At 38.5% G+C, this 21,259-nt stretch overlaps 1 protein-coding gene across 2 annotated transcripts in view; it reads right to left on the bottom strand.

Moving 5' to 3' along the window:
- The window catches only part of UBE2D1 (ubiquitin conjugating enzyme E2 D1), a 33,350-nt gene extending 13,456 nt beyond the window's left edge, over positions 1–19,894 (bottom strand). For both annotated transcript variants that reach the window (XM_012762832.2, XM_012762833.2), the window contains exon 1: positions 19,644–19,894. In XM_012762832.2, the coding sequence (XP_012618286.1) occupies positions 19,644–19,667 (24 nt within the window). In that variant the 5' untranslated portion in view covers positions 19,668–19,894. The remainder of the gene's footprint in view (positions 1–19,643) is intronic.
- Between the last annotated feature and the right edge of the window lie 1,365 nt (positions 19,895–21,259).

Raw genomic sequence — 21,259 nt, 5'->3', positions numbered from 1 at the left:
CAGGATGGTATGCCTACTATGATCTCACAATATATGCACAAATTACACATGTATAAAAAAACACATAAAGAAAAGGATACACAAAGTATTAACACTCATTATCTCTTAAGAGTGGGTTACTGGTACTCCTTACTTTATGTCTTCTATATTGTTTCAATTTTTTATAATACTTTTCTAATTTTTTAAAGAAAAAAAGATTTTTATTGTTTATGTATTTTTTTTTTTTTTTTGAGACAGAGTCTTGCTGTTGTCACATGGGCTAGAGTGTAGTGGTGTCATCATAGCTCACTACCACGTCAAACTGCTGGGCTCAAGCAATCCTCCTGCCTTATCCTCCCAAATAGCTAGGACTACAGGCATACACTACCACACCCAGCTAATTTTTCTATTTTTAGTAGAGAGTGTCTCAGTCTTGCTCTTGCTCAGGTTGGTCTTAAATTCCTAAGCTCTAGGGATCCTCCTGCTAGGATTACAGGCATGACTCACCTCTCCTGGCCTCTTATGCATTTTAAAAGAGAGGAAATGACATTTTTTCCCTCTACATCTTCTCTTTTCATTAAAAACTTTTTATAATACAATGAAAGACTATCACAGATTGGAAGACAGATACTAAGAGATCCAACCACCAAATTCAACGCGGAATAGAACAGGAAAAAGACACTAGTGGAAAAACTAGTTAAATCTGAATTAGGTATGTATTTTAGTTAATAGGATTGCACCAAGCTTGCTTTCCTCATTTTGATAACTGTACGACGATTATATAAGTTGTGAATATTAGGGAAAGTTAGGTGAAGGATGTATGTGAACTTTCTACCTTATTTTCACAACTTTTCTGAAGACTAAATATTATTTCAAAATTTAAAAAATGTAAAACTTTTTATATATATTATAAAACTTCACTATTTTCTTTTCCAAGCTTGCTTCTTGTTCCATATTCCCCATATCCATTAATGGGACATTAACCACCAGTCAACAGATTCAAAATCTCAGTATTATCATGACTTTTCTTTTTTATTTTCTTTTTTATTTTATTTATTTTTTTGAGACAGAGTCTCACTTTGTTGCCCAGGCTAGAGTGAGTGCCGTGGTGTCAGCCTAGCTCACAGCAACCTCAATCTCCTGGACTCAAGTAATCCTCCTGCCTCAGCCTCCCAAGTAGCTGGGACTATAGGCATGTGCCACCATGCCCAGCTAATTTTTTTTTTTTTTTTTTTTTTAACTCCAAAGGAAGAGGCATAATTTTTAAAATTTTATATATATATTATAAAACTTCACTATTTTCTTTTCCAAGCTTGCTTCTTGTTTCATATTCCCCATATCTGTTAATGGGACATTAACCACCAGTCAACAGACTCAAAATCTCAGTATTATCTTGACTTTTCATTTGCTCTTGTGTCCTTCAATGTAGTCAGATGTGAAGTACAATATATCCTCAATATCCATTACATTGCTTACCACAGTTAACACCAACATTAATTATAGTTCAACTATAACTGCTTCCCAATACTCTATGCATTACTTGCACAATTACCTTCTAAAAACACAGCTCTTGTTTCATTCTGCTTAGAAAATTTCAGTGGCTCCCCAGTGCTTATTAAAGACCAAACTCCACCAATGAAAGTCTTTTCATTATCTAGTATGAAACCTACACTTTCATTTATGCTCCTCTTCACAAACTTGCCCAATTATTTTCCAAAGAATACCCTTGGGTTTTCTAAAATACTTTCAGGCGGTCCGTGAGGTCCAAATTAATTTCATAATAAAACTAAGATGTTATCTGCCTTTTTCACTCTCAATATCTCATGAGTATACAGTGGAGTTTTCCAGAGGCTTAATGACATTTGTATTGTAACAGACTGAATGCATAAGCATATGTGAGAATCCGGCTGTCATCTATAAGCTTGATTATAATGAGATTTGGAAACGTGTAAAACAATACTACTCTACTTTTTTTGTTTGGGAAAATATGATTACTTTTCATAAAAAATGTTATTTATGTTAACATGTAATGTGTTTACTGTTATTTAAAAATTACTTACTAAACATTTTAAACTGTTTTAATTTCCTATATGGTAAATATCAATAGATATAACCCATATAAACAAAAGCTCTTTGGGTTCCTAAATACTTTTAAGAATAGTAAAAGGGTCCTAAGGCCAAAGTTTGAGAACTGCTGGTCTAACCTGATTACTTAAATGTCCCCTGTACATGGTTAAGTTTTCTGGCCTTTATAATTTTCCTTCTCCTAAAATAACCTTCCTCCCATCTCCCCATGCCCAATTTTACCCATTCTCCTTAACAGTGGCTATCTTCTCAAGGGCCACTTTCAAAAACGTGTGTTGGGCCAGGCACGGTGGCTCAAGCCTGTAATTCTAGCACTCTGGGAGGCCAAGGAGGGAGGATCGCTCAAAAAAACAGAAGAGAAGACAGAGGACAGGGAGAGGGAGAAGGAGAGAAAAGAAATTAGCTGAACAACTAAAAATATATAGAAAAAAATTAGCCAGGCATGGTGGCCCATGCCTGCAATCCCAGCTTCTCAGGAAGCTAAGGCAGGAGGATCACTTGAGCTCAGGAGTTTGAGGTTGCTTTGAGCTAGGCTGACACAACTGCACTCTAGCCTGAGCAAGAGTGAGACTCTGTCTCAAAAAAAAAAAAAAAAAGTGTTTTGGAGTCACCCAAACCTGGATCAGACCTTTACTAGCTGTGTGACCCTGGGCAATTTACTTAAGCTCTCTGAGTCTCAAGTGTACCATCATAATATGGGGATATCGCTGGTTACCTTAAAGAATTATATTGATGCTTCTACTATAGGTGTTGGGGGGGGGAAGAATTGTATTGAGAAGTAAATGAAAATACAGAAGTAAAACACCTAGCTTAATACCTAGCATTATAGTCGATGCTTAATAAATGCTAATTTTTTTCTCTTCCTTTGCTCTTCTACCAGAATGCTTTTTTAAAACCAGAAATTTTATGCATTTTATTCAGGGATTCCTCCATAATACTTAGCACAATGCTTTTCACATAAGGTGTCTGGTATTATTTGAGTCAAGCAATAAAACTTAAGGGCTAATGTGATCAGCAGAACATAAATATCTCAAATATCAATCTTTTAGAAATGCAAATGATTAGATTTGGCAACAGAATCAAAATCGATTATTCTCTTATATAGACATGCATTATTCTCTTATAATAAGCATAACAAGTGTTAAAAGAGAATATTGTAGTTTACTTACAAACACTAGAGTGACCCTTTAAATAACACAATGAAACCTAAAAATGAATATCAAAAGAATATTAATCATTAAGATGTTATACCATTGCCACAACTATTTTTAATCTATAGAATGTATAATATATATTCTAGCAAAGTGTCCCCAGCCACACAAAATCACTGACAGAAATTTTTGCTCTGGTTTTACAGGTTTAGAAGCCCTCAAAACTCTAAATATTCCATAAATATTCCATCCTTATTGTTTATTTAGGATGCTACTGACCTATTTTTTCAGGACACGGCTTTGGGTTGCTTTTCCAAGAGGAGTTAGGCACATGTGCTGAACTGACCCAATCTCAAAGTTAGTCGTCTTTTAACCACTGGCGATCCTTAGTGACAGAACTGCCCACAAACACGGCTGTAGTCTGCAGCATGGACAGAGATTTTTTTTAAAAATCTGTCCTATGCTCCACCAGCTGGACTAATTATAGAAGTTAAATATTAAGTACTTCCACATCCTTTCTGACAGGCATCATTCTGATTTTATACTTTCATCCCAACTATATCCTTCTGAAGTTTTAAAGATCTAACGTAATAGTATCAGATTATGATGCTAATAAAAATCCTCACAAGTCACTGGTCAGACACATCTGTTGATGATTAAACTAGGGCATAAAATTCAAGGAGAAATTACTCATTTGTAGAAAAAAATATTTTCATAAATTGTAGTTTAAAAGGTACAGGAAAGAGGGTATGTCTGTTCCTCTAGATTCTTAGAAGCTTCAAAGTTGCTGCAGTGGTTGTACATCCAAGGAAATACATGTACGAGTAGCTATAAGCCTCAATGGTTACCTTATGAATGTGTTGATTAAAGTTTAGAATGCTCTAGGGAGTCCTGTAAACAAAGTTTCTCCTAGGACAGACAAGTGATCTAGTGAGGAACTTAATAATCTTAACTGACGTAAACTACCTTCTAAAGCAAAACTAAAAACTGATATATGAAAACATTAAAAAGCAAGGTTGGCCAGGCAGGGTGGCTCACACCTGTAATACTAACACTCTGGGAGGCTGAGGCGGGAGGATCACCTGAGCTCAGAAGTTCAAGACCAACCTGAGCAAGACTGAGACCCTGTCTCTGAAAAAAAAAAAAGAAAAAGGTTAAAAGATCTGATAAATTCTGAAAAGTCACAAGGATTACCTCAGAGTTTACTTCCTATACGCCCCTTTAAACTTGTGGCACACTTCAGTACTATACTTAAATATAAATAACCTTTATTTGTTAAAAGGTGGGTTATTAGAGGCATAGAAAATATTAATGATTTCTTTTTATTTGCCAGTTATTACAAGTAGCATTCAGAGCTGCTGGATTTTGCCATATAAGCCATGTACCACCAAACTGAAGGGACACCATTCACACAAAGTGAGTAGGGCCTCCCTGGAGCTCTGCAAAGCTTCAGAAAATCACACATAAAGGAAACAAACAAACAATCTATTCTTTAAACCTAATTATGATGTCCTCACTGTCTTGGGTAAACAAATAGTACTTTTGACGTGGAAGCTAAAATGATGGTGTTTCACATCTGAGTAGGACCATGAGTACTTATTTGAACTTTACTTATGTTGACCATGTGTTGAAAATGGAAAGAAAACAATGACAAACCTAAAAAGCAGTGACATCCTAGCAGAGGGAAAATAATTTTTTTTTTTTTCAATATATGGTGCTGGGTCAATTAGGTAGCCACATGCCGAGGAAAAATTATCCTTGACTCCCTTCCTCAAACCATACATGTTGTGTGCCACATAACAACATCCCAGTCAACGACAAACCAAACTATTAATATGATGGTGATCACATAAGATTACAATGGAGCTGAAAAATTACTATTGCCTAGTGACCTCGTAGTTGTGGTAACATCATGGTGCAATGCATTATTCATGTGTTTGTGGTGATGCTGTGCAAACAAACCTACTGCACTTCCAGTCATATAAAAGCATGGCACATACAATTATGTACAGTACATAATACCTGATAATAATAAATAACTATGTTACTGACATGTTATTTACTATATATATATATATATACACATATATATATATATATTTTTTTTTTTTTTTTCTGAGACAGGGTTTTGCTCTGTCACCCAGGCTGGAGTGCAGTGGCATCATCATAGCTCACTACAACCTCCAACTTCTAAGCTCAAGTGATCCTCCTGCCTCAGCCTCCCAAGTAGCTGGGATTACAGGTGTACGCCCCCATGCCTAGCTAATTTTTTCTATTTTTAGTAGAGACAGAGTCTCACTCTTGCTCAGGCTGCTCTAGAACTCCTGCGCTCAAGCAATCCTCCTGCCTCAGCCTCCTAGGATTACAAGCATGAATTAGCCACTGTGCCTGGCCTATTACTATACTTTTTATACTCATTTTAGTGTGTATTCTTTCTATGTATAAAAGAAAAAGTTATCTGTAAGACAGCCTCAGGCAGGTCCTTCAGGAGATATTCCAGAAGAAGTCATTGCTATCAGAGGAAACAACAACTCCGTGCGTGTTACTGCTCATGAAGACCTTCCAACAGGACAAGATGTGGAGGTGGAAGACAGTGATATGGATGATCCTGACACTGTGCAGCCCAAGGCTAATGTGTGTGTGTCCCAATTTTCAATAAAAAATGTTTAAAAAGTAGAAATAAAAATAATCAAAAAGGTTATAGTAATCTAAGGATAATTTATTGAAGAATTTTTAATAAATTTAGTGTAACCTAAGTGTACAGTGTTTTTCTATCTGATGTATAAGGGGAAAACAAAAAGATAAAGTAAAATAATTTTTTAATTATATATATATATTTTTTAAAAATAAGTGTATAGTGTTTTATAATGTCTACAGTAGTGTCAGTCATGTTCTAGGCTGTCACTTTCATTCACCACTCTGACACATCCAGGGCAACTTCTAGTCCTATAAGTTTCCTTCATGGTAAGTATATAAGTGTACCATTTTTAATCTTTTATACCTTATTTTTACTGTGCCATCTTAATGCTTAAATATATCTAGATATGCAAATACTTACCATTATGTTACAATTGCCTACAGTATTTAGTACAGTTAACATGTATAGGTTTGCAGCCTAAAAACAATAGGCTATACCATACAGCCGAGGTGTATGGTAGGTTATACCACCTAGGTTTTTACACTCTATGACTTACACAAAGTTCACACTATGATGAAATTGTCTAATGACGCATTTCTCAGAACATGTCCCTGTCATTAAGCAATGCATGACTATACAATAATCAAGTTGAAACAGACTGTAGGTTCAAATATGCAAGGCAAAATAGTAAAGCTTTGAAAAGAAAACATAAAATTTCTCATGACCTTGGGGGAGGCAGACATTTCTTAAACAGGACACAAAGAGAACTAACCATAAGAGAAAAAATGGAGAAGTTGGACTTGATTAAAATTAAGAGCATCTGTTCATCAAAAGACACATTAGAAGTGTGAAAAGGCAAGCCACCAAGTGGGAAAAAATATTTGCAATACTACATATATCTGACAAAAGACTCATCCAGAAAATGTTAAAAAAGAAAATTGCTACAAATCAATTTTTTTTTTTTTTTTTTTTTTTTTTTGAGACAGAGTCTCACTTTGTTGCCCAGGCTAGAGTGAGTGCTGTGGCGTCAGCCTGGCTCACAGCAACCTCAATCTCCGGGGCTCAGCGATCCTACTGCCTCAGCCTCCCGAGTAGCTGGGACTACAGGCATGCGCCACCATGCCCGGCTAATTTTTTGTATATATATTTTTAGTTGGTCAATTAATTTCTTTCTATTTTTGGTAGAGACGGGGTCTCGCTCAGGCTGGTTTCGAACTCCTGACCTTGAGCAATCCGCCCGCCTCGGCCTCCCAAAGTGCTAGGATTACAGGCGTGAGCCACCGCGCCCGGCCTACAAATCAATTTTTTTAAGGCAACTTAAAGAGGCACTTTACAAAAGAAGTTATCCAAATGGCATATATATATATATATCAGTAGGGGCTCCACTTCATTAATCATCAAGGATATGCAAATTAAAACCAAAATGCTATGCCACTGCACACCCAACAGAATGATTAAAATTAAAAAGAAGAAAGTACATGTGTTAGCAAAGATATGAAGCAGTGGGAACTCTTGTACACCACTGGCAGAAGAGGAAAACTTACAGTAACCACTAAAGGTAAACACAGAGGTAAATACTATATGACCTAGCATTTCTACTGCCAGACACATACCTAACAGAAACGTGAATATATGCTCACCACAGTGACATTATCTGTAATAGCCCCAAACCAGAAACAACCCAAATGTCCACCAACAGGAGAATGAATAACTTGTAGCATATTCATGCAAATGAGAAGGAGTGAACTACAGCTCCATGCAACAATACAGATGAATCCAACAAACATGTTGAGCAAAAGGAGCCAGAGAGAGAAGAGTTCAAAAACAAGCCAACCTAATCTATGGTGACAGAGGTCAGACTAGTGATTTACCTTGAGAGCAAAATAAGAGAGAAAAAAGGGTTTCTAGGGTCCTTGTAATACTATTTCTTCAGCTGGGCGCTGGTTTCATAGGTTTACTTGGTAAAAACTGATCAAGCTGTATACTTTATGTATTATACTATATTTAAACAAAAAGTTTACATTAGAACTTTTTAAATGAATTCTGCCATAATGAAGAACACAATGATAATATCAAAAAGATAGGCAAGGATATATAGAATTCATATAATGTAAAAGATGCCTATCAAATAATCAGACCAGTTATAAGTCCATATATGAAACGAGCACATTACAGTAGCACACTGTGTGCTTTGTGTGTGTTTCAATTTCATTTCCAATGGCTTTTAATCTAAAATTGAAATGCAGTGTTGATTCAATTTTCTTCCTCCCCTTTGAGACAAAGTAAGCTTAAAACAAACCACCCTATACCTAAACAAATATCATCAAACTGGTGAAAGCATGCTCCAGACAAAAGTAGTCGGTACCAATGAAACAATTTTCTATTCTGATTAATATTCAAATAAAAAACTAGCTAGGGGTTTGGCTGAGCATAGTGATGCATGCCTGTAGTTCCAGCTACTTGGGAGCCTGAGACAGGAGGATTGCTTGAGCCCAGGAGTTTGAGGTTGCAGTGAGATATGATGATGCCACTGCACTCTAGCCTGGGCAGGGCAAGACCCTGTCTCAACAAACAACAACAAAAAACCACCTAGGAATATCTAAATTTCAAAATAAAAAGATATTAATAAGCAGTAGATTAAAGGACAGTGTCCTTATATCATTACTGGAAATAAAAGCACTTAAAAGCCCACAAAAATGTGTACTTAATGGATTTATATAGCTTTACGTGGCTAAGTACCTCTTGTAGTTCAGATTTCTATAACTAGACACAAAAGTACTGAAAGGTCTGAAACTGAATTTTAAATTAGCACAGATGGCATGTTTATAACACCCCCACAATATGCTGAGTGTTCTCCATAAAACCAACCTAGACACTATTCCTGCCTCTAGGGGACTTAAAATCTAAAAGTAGATGAGGCAGCCTAATTCAAAGTAAACAAATAAAAGGAAACAAAGACAGGAATGTAAGAAAAGGGGCCTATGTTAATCTCCCAGCTCCCAGAAGGATAACAGTGCACTCTGAACAGTGGAGAATGAAAGTGAGAGCTGCCTTATTTACCGTAAAACTTAATATGACACCATGCAGTAAATATTCCCTAAAAAAATTATGCTGACCAGGCTGAAAATGTTTTGTTGTTTTCTACCTTCAACAGTCAGAAGATCTAAACCCTTATAATATTATAGATGTAATATTAATATATACCCTACTGCCTGTGTGTAAAGGAAATGAAACAGCCTGTGTACAGTGTCTGATTTACAGTCCAAAATTGAAATTACTGAATCCAAAGCTTATGAAAGCATTATTTCAATAGCCCTGGTTTAACCAGCAATTAATTAATGTGACACTACCATCTTTACCTCAACACTCCTAAAACAAGACAGTTATTCTCACTGGACTGCATTTTTCATGTTGTCTCTAAAGGGATATCTGAGCTATATTTGGTGTGTCTGTAAATAAACATTTCACGGGCTTACAGTTCAGGCCCTGATCTCCTTATCCAGTTGACTAGAGCTATTTCAATAGAGAGATGTCAAACAATCATTAGAAATGCCTCCAAATACAGAACCTTGTGAAGCCCTTGAATTAAAGTACATCTTGATTATAAACCATGTAGATTCTTCCTGGAAGACTTCATAATGCTAACAACATCCAGTTACAGGAACCAAATTCACTTCAACAAACTGGTCCTGGCTGCTTCGCTGTGTCTTTGGATCAGGTATTTCTGGCAAAAGCTGTTTAAAAAATAATAATGATGCAGCCAAATGCCACACAAAAGGAAAAAGATGAAGAAGACAATTATATTGTTGACTTTGCCACATTAGAAAATGTTTATTGAGTATGAACTACGAAAAATGAAACTCAGAATGAAAGTTTGGGGTCAGTATTAGAGACATCATCTACCCAGTGCCTCATTTCTGCAACCACTTTCCCAGTGATCTCTGCACAAGCCACAATGACTCAATTTCCCAAAATAATATCTTGCCTCCAGTCTCCAACATACCTGTTTAAATATCCTCCCTACATGTACAATAGTTCCATCAGAGGCATTACATAAATAAAAAGTATTTTTTATTTTATATTTTATTTCAGAAGAGTATGAGAAAAGCCAGAGGAGAGACATTTCAGGGTAAAAAGCCAAAGGTGTAAGCCTGGCAGACCTGGATTAAAATATCTGGGACCAGAATGGATAGCAGGAGTCCGAAGAAACTGCCCGGACCAGCGAGTCTTTGGGACTTGATTTGAAAGGCCAAGTAGGGGAAGGCACAGGTTGGTCAAACCAACTCAAAAAAGGCAGGTGATACAAACACCCTGTAACTTTTCTCACATATCTCACTTTTCAATGCTCTCTGCCACCACTCTAGCTCAGACCTTCCTTGGATCTCACTGGAGTAAATGCAACATCTTAATTGACTTTTTTTCTCTGTCTACACACTGGTGCCAAAATCATCTTCTTAAAGTACTACGTCAAACCTTTTCAATGTTTTCCATTTGCCTTAAAGACAGGCTTAATATCCTTTAAAGTGGCTTCCCAGAACTTCCAGTACCTGACTGCTTCTCTCCAGCCACATGTCTGCAACCCATTTCACCCAGCGCCCTCTGTAACCTGCCATAGTGACTTTCGAACTCCCTAAAATGCTATCTTGCCTCTGGTTTCAAACATGGCTTCCTTTTAAATAGAAGGTTCCTAATCACTTCCCATCTCCAACATGCTCTCTCACTCAGTCATTTATTTTATCTACTTCACTGTTACTTTTCCATCTCATCTTAAACATAATTTCCTTAAGGTTATTCGCCGAACCCGTCAATGGGTCATTGTATATTCCCAAAGAACTCTGTGCTTCCTTTTCCATGACATTCATAAAATTACAGTGACAAACGGTGAACTGCCTGGAGCTCTATGACGGCAGGGACACATACTTAGTGCTATGATTAAGAGTGTTACTTCCTTTCTCAAAAACCTCCAATGGCTCCCCCAAGCTTCTACTTTAAGTACACATTTCTCAGCATGGGCCTTCCTTCACAGTACGAAACTTTATGGGCTACTATTCCCTGAATGATTCCCCAAAGCAGGATTATCTGCTCCTTCCCAAATAAGCCAAGCACTTTCCAGTGACTTAATTTCTGTAGCTTCCTTTATAAACCTGGCTCCCCTCTTTCAAAATGTTTATCTTTCCAAACCTAACCAATTCCATCTCCATGAAATTTTTCTTGATTTCCCCCAAATAAATTTGGCCTCTCCCACCTTTGACTCCTATCCTGTTCCAATATGTTGCATTTTCTTTATGGTACTTTCCTAAGTCCATCTAGTTGTTACAGTATTTTTCTTATCCTTATTAATTTTAAATTAATTTTAAATTTTAATTAATTTTAATTTCTTTTAAATGGTGATACCTCACTTTTCTATATAACTGTATCTCCTTACTGCATTTAGTATATACCTTATATCAGAAGGTGCTCCATAAATGCATCACCTTGAATCTTAAAAATCCATCATACTAGGCAGCTGTCTAAGAATGTGGTTAAAACAATCTTTGACATACAAAACCCACCTGTGAAATGGATGGAGGCTAAATAGAATTAGAAAAGTATGTTATGTTACCAGTACAATAATAGAAATACAGCTTATTTGCATCACAAATAATTGCTTTAATCAAAGAGTAGGGCTTACTGACCTTATATTATACATTAAGATGCCAACAATTCAATTCTGACACTTCAAAGTAAATAAATTTTAACTCAAGTCTTATATACCTGCAGAGCACAGTGCCAATGCTCAGTGTTTATTTCTGTGACCAGCTCTGCTGTTTGCTGAACAAAAACAAATAGCAAATAACATAATTTAGGTTTGCTTAAAATTATGAAGCAGAAGGAACCACAGAAAGTACTGAGTTCAACCCATTAAATTTCCAGATGAGGACAATAAAGACTGTGAGTTTCTTGGTAGAGGTCACAAAGCCAAAGCGAGGACAAAGGTTCAGACCATCTGACTTCACTCCAGTATTCTTCCCGCTCCAAGTCAATATTCACCTCCAGACTGCAATACCTGGAGCACAATTATTCTCAACCAACACTGGAGCAAACAATGCCCCAGTACCGAATTAAGGCCATTTGCACATTTTTAACTATGCTCAAGAGAAACAAAACTGTGATGAATGAAGGAATGAATGGAATTCTTTTCATCTTTTCTCAGGAGCCTTTTATTTTATAAAAGCTTAGAAATGAGCACTACTTTATAAGTGTTCAGGAGAGTGTTTGTGTTCAAAGGCACACTGAGAGGCAAGAAAAACATGATAGGAAATTACACACACCTTCAAAAAATACATGACAGAATTTTGACACACAGGAGAATAAGCTACATAGAACATTTTGAATGCTCCATTATCAAAACTTACTATTTACTTCATAATAACCAAGAAAGATGGAGCTTGGGGCGGAGGGGGGAGAAAACCAGCTATCTGTTTCTTAAAATGCATAAAACATGAACATACCTGCCAATATCTATAAAATATTTGTTATTACTTATTACTTCTTACAGTTCCATACCTAATAACTGGCATATGGTAAGCATCAAATAAGTGTGTGTATAATAAATGAATTAATATCTCTAGTATCACTCACTGCTATTCTGAATACTGTGGCTGAACATCAGTAACTATAAAATTCTGCTACTTACAATAGAAAACAATGAACATTGACGGTTTGTATGAAATGGAAATGTTTCCAAAGCTAGAACATTTTACATTACGCATGTGTATCAATATATGTGTCTGCATATACATGTATATATATATTCTTTTGCTCTCCCTCTACAATATATGTGTGTGTATGTATATGTATGTATATATGGCATGTATTTTTGCTATTCATTTCCCCTAAGGATCTAATGTTATAGAACAGTGAGTTTCAAACTTTCCTTAGAGCAATTCATAATAAAAACATTTTATATGCAACCTAGTAAACATATACACCTGGGACACAAATATGTAACTAAAATAAAAGTTTCACGAAACAATACCCTTACTACATGCAAAGCACTAATATTTTCTATTTCATTTTAAAAAGCGGATGTTAATGGTTCACTAAACTGTTTTGGAAGCACATAAAACAGCAAAAAACAGATACTGAGACGGTGTAAGCCTCAGTTTGGCATCCATTTCTTAGAAATAACCTAGAATCAATTGACACCAACCAGAAATGTCAAAATAAAATCTAGAAATTATTAAACATTCTTTATTCAAAAGTGGTGTTGAACACCTGGAAGGCTTTATTATTGTGTTAATAAAAAAATACAAACTATATTCTGGGCCATAAAACAAGTCTCAAAAATTTTAAAACCTCAAGTAATAATGGAATTTGTTCTCTGACCACAATGGTATTAAATTACAAATCAATAACAGAAAGATCTATAAAATCACCCAAATATATAACAAATAAATATTTCTAAATAATCCAAGGGCCAAAAAAGATTAAAAGGGAAATTAGAAAATATTTGTAACTAAATGAAAGTGAAAATAAAACATATCAAAATTTGGGGAAAGCAAAACCATAGGCCAGAATTTTACTGGTTGAGAGAAGAACAATGAGCTATTAGGTCCACTTGGTCTCCTCCAGTGCAACCCAAACTCTGCTCACATAAGGGGGTGGCCACCTGGAGTGAGAACAATCAGATTACTATTTGAGGAAGCTTAAAGTAAAGGAACCAACTCCCCAGCTCTCCCTGGTTGGAGAGGCTTTCTTAAACTGAAAGAAGAGCAGGAATCTAAATAAGCAATGTGGAGGAGATGAGCCACACAAACAGAACCACATGTACAGAGAGCAGCAGGAAAAACATCCAGAAACAAGCAAAACAGGAGGTTGCAGAGCATGACAAAGAGATGGGTAGCACTAGACTGTATATATCTAGATGTTAGCTTCTCCACATACTAAGGCCAACTCCTGGAACGAAGTAACCTCTTATTACTGTCTAATGTATGAAACCAAATCTTCATAGATTCATTCCAGAACCAAATGAAAAGCAGAAAAAACCTCAGCTTCTCAGAGGCCATCTAGACTAAGACAGGCCAGAAATAGAACCTGTCTTGCCTTCAATGTATGTTCTGAGGTGGCCTAAGGACTCCTCTAATCCCCATACTCCACAAATCTGATTCATGTTATATATTCTGGTATCGTTTATTCCAGCATTTCACAGGGAAGAGAGGAGAGAGGACAAGTATTCCATTTTTAATTCAATGTAATATTGGTTCATCCACTATTAAAAAAGGAGAGGGAGAGCTAATACATTAGTAAACAACCATTAATTCAGGTTGATGGCTAAGTGTTAGGTTTATCATTTTGATTAGTTACACTCATTAAATGAAAATAAAAGGCCCATACGTTTCCTATGTGTATTTCAGGGAAAGAAAGTGAGCAAGGATGCTACTCTGCTTTACTGCAGGCAATCCCACATCCTGCTCGGTTAAGTTTTCATATGTGTCTGGCTACCTAAAATAGGCATAAACAGTCTTGTTTAGTTCTATGCTATTTATTTCCACAGAGAAGGTACCTCAGAACTTTTTAATTATAATAGGTAACCTCTTGTTTTTACACCTTTGTTGAGATGAAGAAAGAAAAATACATATGATATCAGAGGCAAAAGAAAGACTGAGCTTAACTACAAAGATTTGAAAGCACAAAAATTCACATGATGGGTTGTCTCAAGACAAACCATTTATTATCTATCAAAAGCATAAATACTGTGTGCCCTCCTTTTTGTTGTTGTTGTTAAAGTTATATCCTTCTTTCTTTTTTTTTTTTTTTTTTTTTTGAGACAGAGTCTCGCTTTCTTGCCTAGGTTAGAGTGAGTGCCATGGTGTCACCCTAGCTCACAGCAACCTCAGACTCCTGGGCTTAAGCAATCCTACTGCCTCAGCCTCCCGAGTTGCTGGGACTACAGGCACGAGCCACCATGCCCGGCTAATTTATATATATATATATTAGTTGGCCAATTAATTTCTTTCTATTTTTTATAGTAGAGACGGGGTCTCGCTCAGGCTGGTTTTGAACTCCTGACCTTGAGCAATCCGCCCGCCTCGGCCTCCCAGAGTGCTAGGATTACAAGCGTGAGCCACCGCGCCCGGCCTATATCCTTCTTTCTTGAAAGAACCAGTCATGGATGTAATCTTGTAATCTGAATAGTTTACTAATCAAACCCACTGCAGGAACTAAACAATATCAATTCATAAACAGTTATCTCAAAGGAAAACTTCACAACGAAATGATACTTTTGACAGCATATTTATGAACTACAGATAATTTTTCTAAAACCTTTTCGAAAAGAAAAATCTAAAGTGATCATCTTTGTTTCAAAGATGATCACTTTAGATTTTTCTAAAGTGATTTAGAAAATCACTTTAGATAAAGATTTTTCTAAAGTTATATTACTCATTTACAATGTTAAATGATCCAGTATATATTACTCTGGAGCAGAGATTTACAATGCATAATCAACACACTGAGCAATGCTTTAGTAAAAATGATTAAGTATGCTAAAGTCTTAATTATAATACCACTTTACATTCATATAGAACATTCCAGTTCGCAAAGCACTTACAGCCACAAACGCAGTTGATTCTACATGTCTTTCAGTTGAAATACAACAGATATGAGATACAAGTCCTTGTGGATAGGTGAAGCTACACACTGAAGTGGTAAAGAGAATGGAATCTGGAGCCAACCAGCTGGTTTGGAATCCTAGCACTGCCACTTCCTACATATGTGATCCTGTGCCTCAGTTTCATCATCTGTAAAATGGAGATGATACTGTTTCCACCTCTTAGGCCTACTAAGGATTAAATCATTTAATATATGTCAAGTACTCAGAATAGTGTCGAGCACAGTATAATCATTACACACATGCTGGTTATTGTTAGCAGCAGCATCACTGTGTAGATAAGAAAACTGAAGCCAGTAATCCACATGGCCAGGAATAAAAAAACAGGCCTTCTTTTCTCATTCGATGTTCCATCCACAGAAGGCTGAGTTTTTTTAAGTATCCTAAGGTTTTCTAGACTGACACAAACAGTTTAATGTGACATTCTACAAATCAAAAAATTCAGCAGCTCAAAACATTCATAAAATTGTATTTTCATTTACATTGATATATACATTTTAGATTAAATTGATTTAGATTAAAAAACCCAAATGTTCTGTTTTGGGGACAGAACTGCAGGCTAAGGAATAGTTCTCAGTGTTGCTATATTTGTAAAACAAAACTCTTTTGTTTAATTTTCCAAAGAAAGACAAAAAAAGGCAACAAGCCTATCATACCACATCATGCTAGTGTGATGATCACAACCTCAAATTCTTCATCAATTAAAAAAACAAAGATGGCAATATACTAATGATGACTGTATTACAATTTCCTTTTTTTCTTCCAGTTTACAAAACATTCAGTATTGTGATACAACATTTGTAATTTTAAAAATGATTCCCCCAAAAAAAGTGTATCAAGTATTGAAAATAATATTGGTAAAATAAACACTTACAAATTAATTCTAGAAAATAACAGATGCCCACTTAAAAACTACCTCTTTTTTCTGACGTGTTTTGGATATCTTTTCTCAAACATTTTTCCTTTAGTGATTTAGGTGACTGTGATAACATCTTTCACTGTTATCTAAAAATAGGGCATGAGTGTGTAAATTTATGAGCTGAAATGCAAAACTGGCACAGGATGTCTAAATTAGAGCGCTAAATCATTTAGTATACTCTAGTATAGAAATATATTTTAAGCATTGATATCCACATGCTTTGTATGCACATATCTTTTTAATTCAACCATCTTTATTCTTTTCATAGTGAAGAAATGTGAAATTGAACATTTTAACATTCTTAAATATGCCAGATCATCTCTTAAGAGATTATCCTTGGGCAAAAGCACTCCTCCACCACAGGCCTCCAGATCCTTCTTTGAATAAGAAAGGACCAGAGCATCAGCAGTTCTCAATCTTTCCACCCCAGCCCATCTGAGGGATTCAACATCTCTCTACTGTACAGCAGTGGCGACAGTCTGAAAACATCCCACAGGTGATTCTGATGCATTGCCCTAGAAGCAGTTCCCCTACTGGCACCCTCCCCTACACTACTGCCGACTTGGAGGTTCCACACAGCTCTAAGGCCTGCCACTTCAGGTACAAGAAAATTACATACAACCCAATGACCTGAAAGGTGTCTGACAATGTTACTTTAATATGCTTAAGAAGAAAAGCCAAAAGTTAGGATACATTGGCTGGGCACAGTGGCTCACGCCTGTAATCCTAGCACTCTGGGAGGACGAGGCAGGCGGATTGCTCGAGGTCAGGAGTTCAAAACCAGCCTGAGCAAGAGCGAGACCCCATCTCTACTATAAATAGAAAGAAATTAATTGGCCAACTAATATATATAGAAAAACTTAGCCGGGCATGGTGGTGCATGCCTGTAGTCCCAGCTACTCGGGAGGCTGAGGCAGTAGGATTTCGTGAGCCCAGGAGTTTGAGGTTGCTGTGAGCTAGGCTGACGCCTCGGCACTCACTCTAGCCTGGGCAACAAAGCGAGACTCTGTCTCAAAAAAAAAAAAAAAAGTTAGGATACATCTTCATTTGTTGGAACATGCAAGATTCAAGTAAGAATTTGCATACTGATGGTATCAAAGAAGGCTTTATAACTGTTCATAGGGCAGACGGCATCTCTGACCTGGAAGTGTCTTCTAATCAAGGAGGTAGACAAAGGAGGAAGAGTTCAGAATCAGTCAAAAGAATGACCCCTAACATGTGAGGGAACGGTGTGAACGTGTGATTAATGGAAAGGAGATTTGTGTAAGTCTAGTTGCCTATAACAGAAAAGAGAATCCACAGATGGACACGTATCGAGATGTGATGTTATGTGATCCCCAGTTACTTCTCCAAAATATCAATTTGTAACGGGTTTGACATCAATTCTATGTAAGTGATATTTCTGTCCTGGAGAACTCTATGATAATAACCAATTAACTACTAAAAAAAGACTTGGACATAGGCCATATTACAATTATAAAAATGTAAGTCAAATACGCTGGCTCAGCATGGTGACTGACAAGAATTGCCAAGCATGGTATTTACAGAGGGTGTCCATATGTCTTTGAATGTCCACTTACACTGGATAAAGTCCACAGCATATGTACAAAGTCATGTGAAAAATTCTCACAATTAGGAAAGAAGGAAATAGAATTTGAAAACTTCTTTGGAAAATGTGTGTTGTCTGCTCCAAATGTGAACCAATCTTACATCATCATTAATAAGGATACAAGGTATGGTACAGACACTGGGGCTTCAAAATTAGAATTATTTATAGGAAAAAATGTGCAACTGCATTATCTTCAAATCAGAAAACATTACCTAATAAATACTGATTGTTAACTGTACATTTTTATAATGAGATGACCAGTAAATAGCACAAAATATAATAGTGATCCACACATTTAGTATTTGTAGTTGTGACAACACATTTAGTACTTGAACCAAAAAAAAACCAAAACATTGGCAGGATCTAAAAGTTGCTGTCCTCTGTACTTAAAGATGCCACCAGTGGTGAGTAAGAATACAATGTATATATCTCTATCACCACCCTAACATATGCTACTGCTGTAATGACTCATGGAAAAAGTTGATAAATATTTTTGGTAGGCATTGATTTCTTCTGAAATCAATCATAAAACACACTGTCCATTGTTGGCTTAACTTGCTCAAAGCACTCCCTATTTAAGAAACATATTCTTGATGTTCTCAACATGAACTATAACTGTAAAATCTAAAACTTGGGTCAGTGAACAAACCAACAAGTAATAAGAGTGAACAGAAACAAATCTCAATTTTGTACTATGTTCACATCTGAAATGGTTGCAATAAATAACACGAAGAGAAGGCGATTCCTTACAGAGCTGGGATGGATCAATATTTGTTGAATGAATACATACATTCCGTCCTCATTCTATACCCATGTGTCAAAGCATCAAAACAATTTAATTTGTGGCAGTTTCTGTTGTGTCTCAAACTTTACATATAAGTTTATTATGAGGGGGGAAAAAAACCTGTTTGGCTTGACTCACTATGAATCACAGCCAGGAGGTCATCTTGTTGTGTATCAGCAACTATGTTTTCACTACAGCTATGTGACCTGAAGTGGCAGCAGCAGAGGTACCAAAATAGAAGGGGCAGGAGCCTTCTCCTGGCTTCTCGGCCGCAAATGGGCTTTTCGAGCCCATTCGGGCAACTAAGCCAGAGCCAAGCTCAGAGGAGAGAAAGAACCGAGCCGACAGCTCCGCTTAGAAAGGCTGCAGGCCCACCGCACCTTCCTTGCCCTCCCGGGGAGCCCGGGGAAGCGAGAACAGAAAAGAGGGCAGGTTTGAGAAACAGCGTGGAGAAAACATAGCATGACAGGGGTCAAAACCAGCCCGGTGTGAGGCAAAACCCAGCCGTGACCGTGAGGCACAGATTTCGGGAAGGTCTGGGCGCCAAGGAGGCTCTCCACCCCGGGGCTCCGGGAGCAGCTCCGGCGCGAGCGCGCGGCGGGCCCCTCGCCTTCCAGCACCTCGGGCTCCCCGGTACCTGCGCCTGCTCCCGCCTCACCTGTCCGGCGCCCGCTGGCCGGCCCAGCGCCGCTGGCCCCCTCCCCCGCCCGGGCCCGCCCTCCTATCCCGTGCCCTCCTGGCACGCCTCTGGGGACCACCAGCCGGGTCAGCGGGGGCTGGGGGCCCGTGCCCGCCCCGCCGCCCCAGGCCCGGCCCCGGCACTCACTTTCTGAATCCGCTTCAGCGCCATGGGTCAGGGAGGGCGGTGGGGACACCGGCCGGCGGGAGGCGGCTGCGGGGGTCGGGGCGGGGGTCGTCGCGGGCGCGGCTCGCTGGCTGCTCGGCTGGCTCAGCCCGGTGGGTCCCCGGCTCGCCGCTGGCTGGCTGGCTGGCTGGCTCGCTCCAGGCGCCGGTGGCTGCTCCGTGTGCGCCCTAGCGCGAGTGTGCGCGAGTGTGCGGGCGGGGACGCCGGCGAGACTCTTTTGTTTCCGCTTTTGCTTCTGGGAAGGAGCCTGCGCCCTCCCTGCCGCGCCCCGCCCCGCCTGGCACACTGGGAAGTGTAGTTCCAGCCGCGTCCTCGGCCGCAGGCCCCCGGGCGCTGTCGGGTTGCTGGCTGTCGACCTCAGCAAGCCAGCGTGGGGTTACAGCCGTGGAGACGTGGAGTTCCTCTCTGCAGTTTGCTTCAGAGCAACTCACCCAACCTGAGGCCGGGCATCTGTCGTATGGGGGCAACAGATGACCTCCTAACGCACTTAAAGGAATTTCTGAATCTTCAGAGTTAACCGCTACTTATCCAATGGGTGCTACAGCTGATCTTGTTATTTTTACCTTTGCAGATTTTTCACTCTCTTCTTTTTTTTTTTTTTTCCTTTTTTTCTTTTTTAATTATAGTGAGTTCTTGGAATACTGTCTCTTCTTAAACATAGGAATTGCCCGGATTTTTCGTCCTGCACACATGCACAGACTCATACCTATTATGACTCCTTACTTACCTCCTTAGTCCTTGTTTCGGAAAAAAAAAGGTGCCTCCTCTGTCCAATGCGCAAATCTTGCCTTGTCTGCGCGCACGTATGTTCCTCCTCATAAATTACCGCCTTTGAATTCTGAGCTTTTCACTCCCACCATTATTAGCTCTTTCCCTTCCGTAGACAGTCCTTGCTCAACAGCCTACTCGCGCTCCACACTCCCTCAATTCCCAAGCATTTGCGTAGGGCTTAAAACCTGGCTTCTGCTTTCAGCACCAGCAGGATCAGTTCTCACCAACGCATGCTCCAGCTTCTTCTAATCACCAAATTCAACTCACGCCTTATCTTGCCCGCGCGAAGTTTTTGAGCATCTGATTGCTAGCCACCCTTTTGCTTTTCACAGCACTCACCGCCTCTGGCTTCCACAACACCATAATAGTGGGGTCTCCTCCGACTCTCTCTTTTCTGTCACTAGCCCCTCTTCTCAAGCGTTGGAGTGCCCCGGAGTTCCAAGCCTCGTCCTCTCACCATCAATATCTTTCTAGGAGATAGACCTCTTGCCCTCCTCTGAACTGGGAGCAGCGTAGGGTGGTCTGAGGAACGTAGGCTTTGAAGACGGATCACTATCACTCTGACTCCTACCGGCTGGGTAAATTTGGCCAAGCCACTTAAACTCTCCACTCCCCGATTTACTCATCTGTCAGTAGAGATGATCGTCCCTAGATGTGCTATGGTAAGAATGAACTGGTATTAGTATATGCAATGTACCAGCATAGTGCCTGATATAATATGTTGAAAGTACCCTGTAAATACTATTTCCTTACCGGTTTTTATCGATAGGATGATGACGGTGAAATCTCCCTTTCCAGTCCAAACT

Source organism: Microcebus murinus, chromosome 14 (assembly GCF_040939455.1).
Source record: "Microcebus murinus isolate Inina chromosome 14, M.murinus_Inina_mat1.0, whole genome shotgun sequence".
Lineage (NCBI taxonomy): Eukaryota > Metazoa > Chordata > Mammalia > Primates > Cheirogaleidae > Microcebus > Microcebus murinus.
Note: the sequence above shows the minus strand (reverse complement) of the source record. Positions and strands in the feature narration are given on the sequence as shown.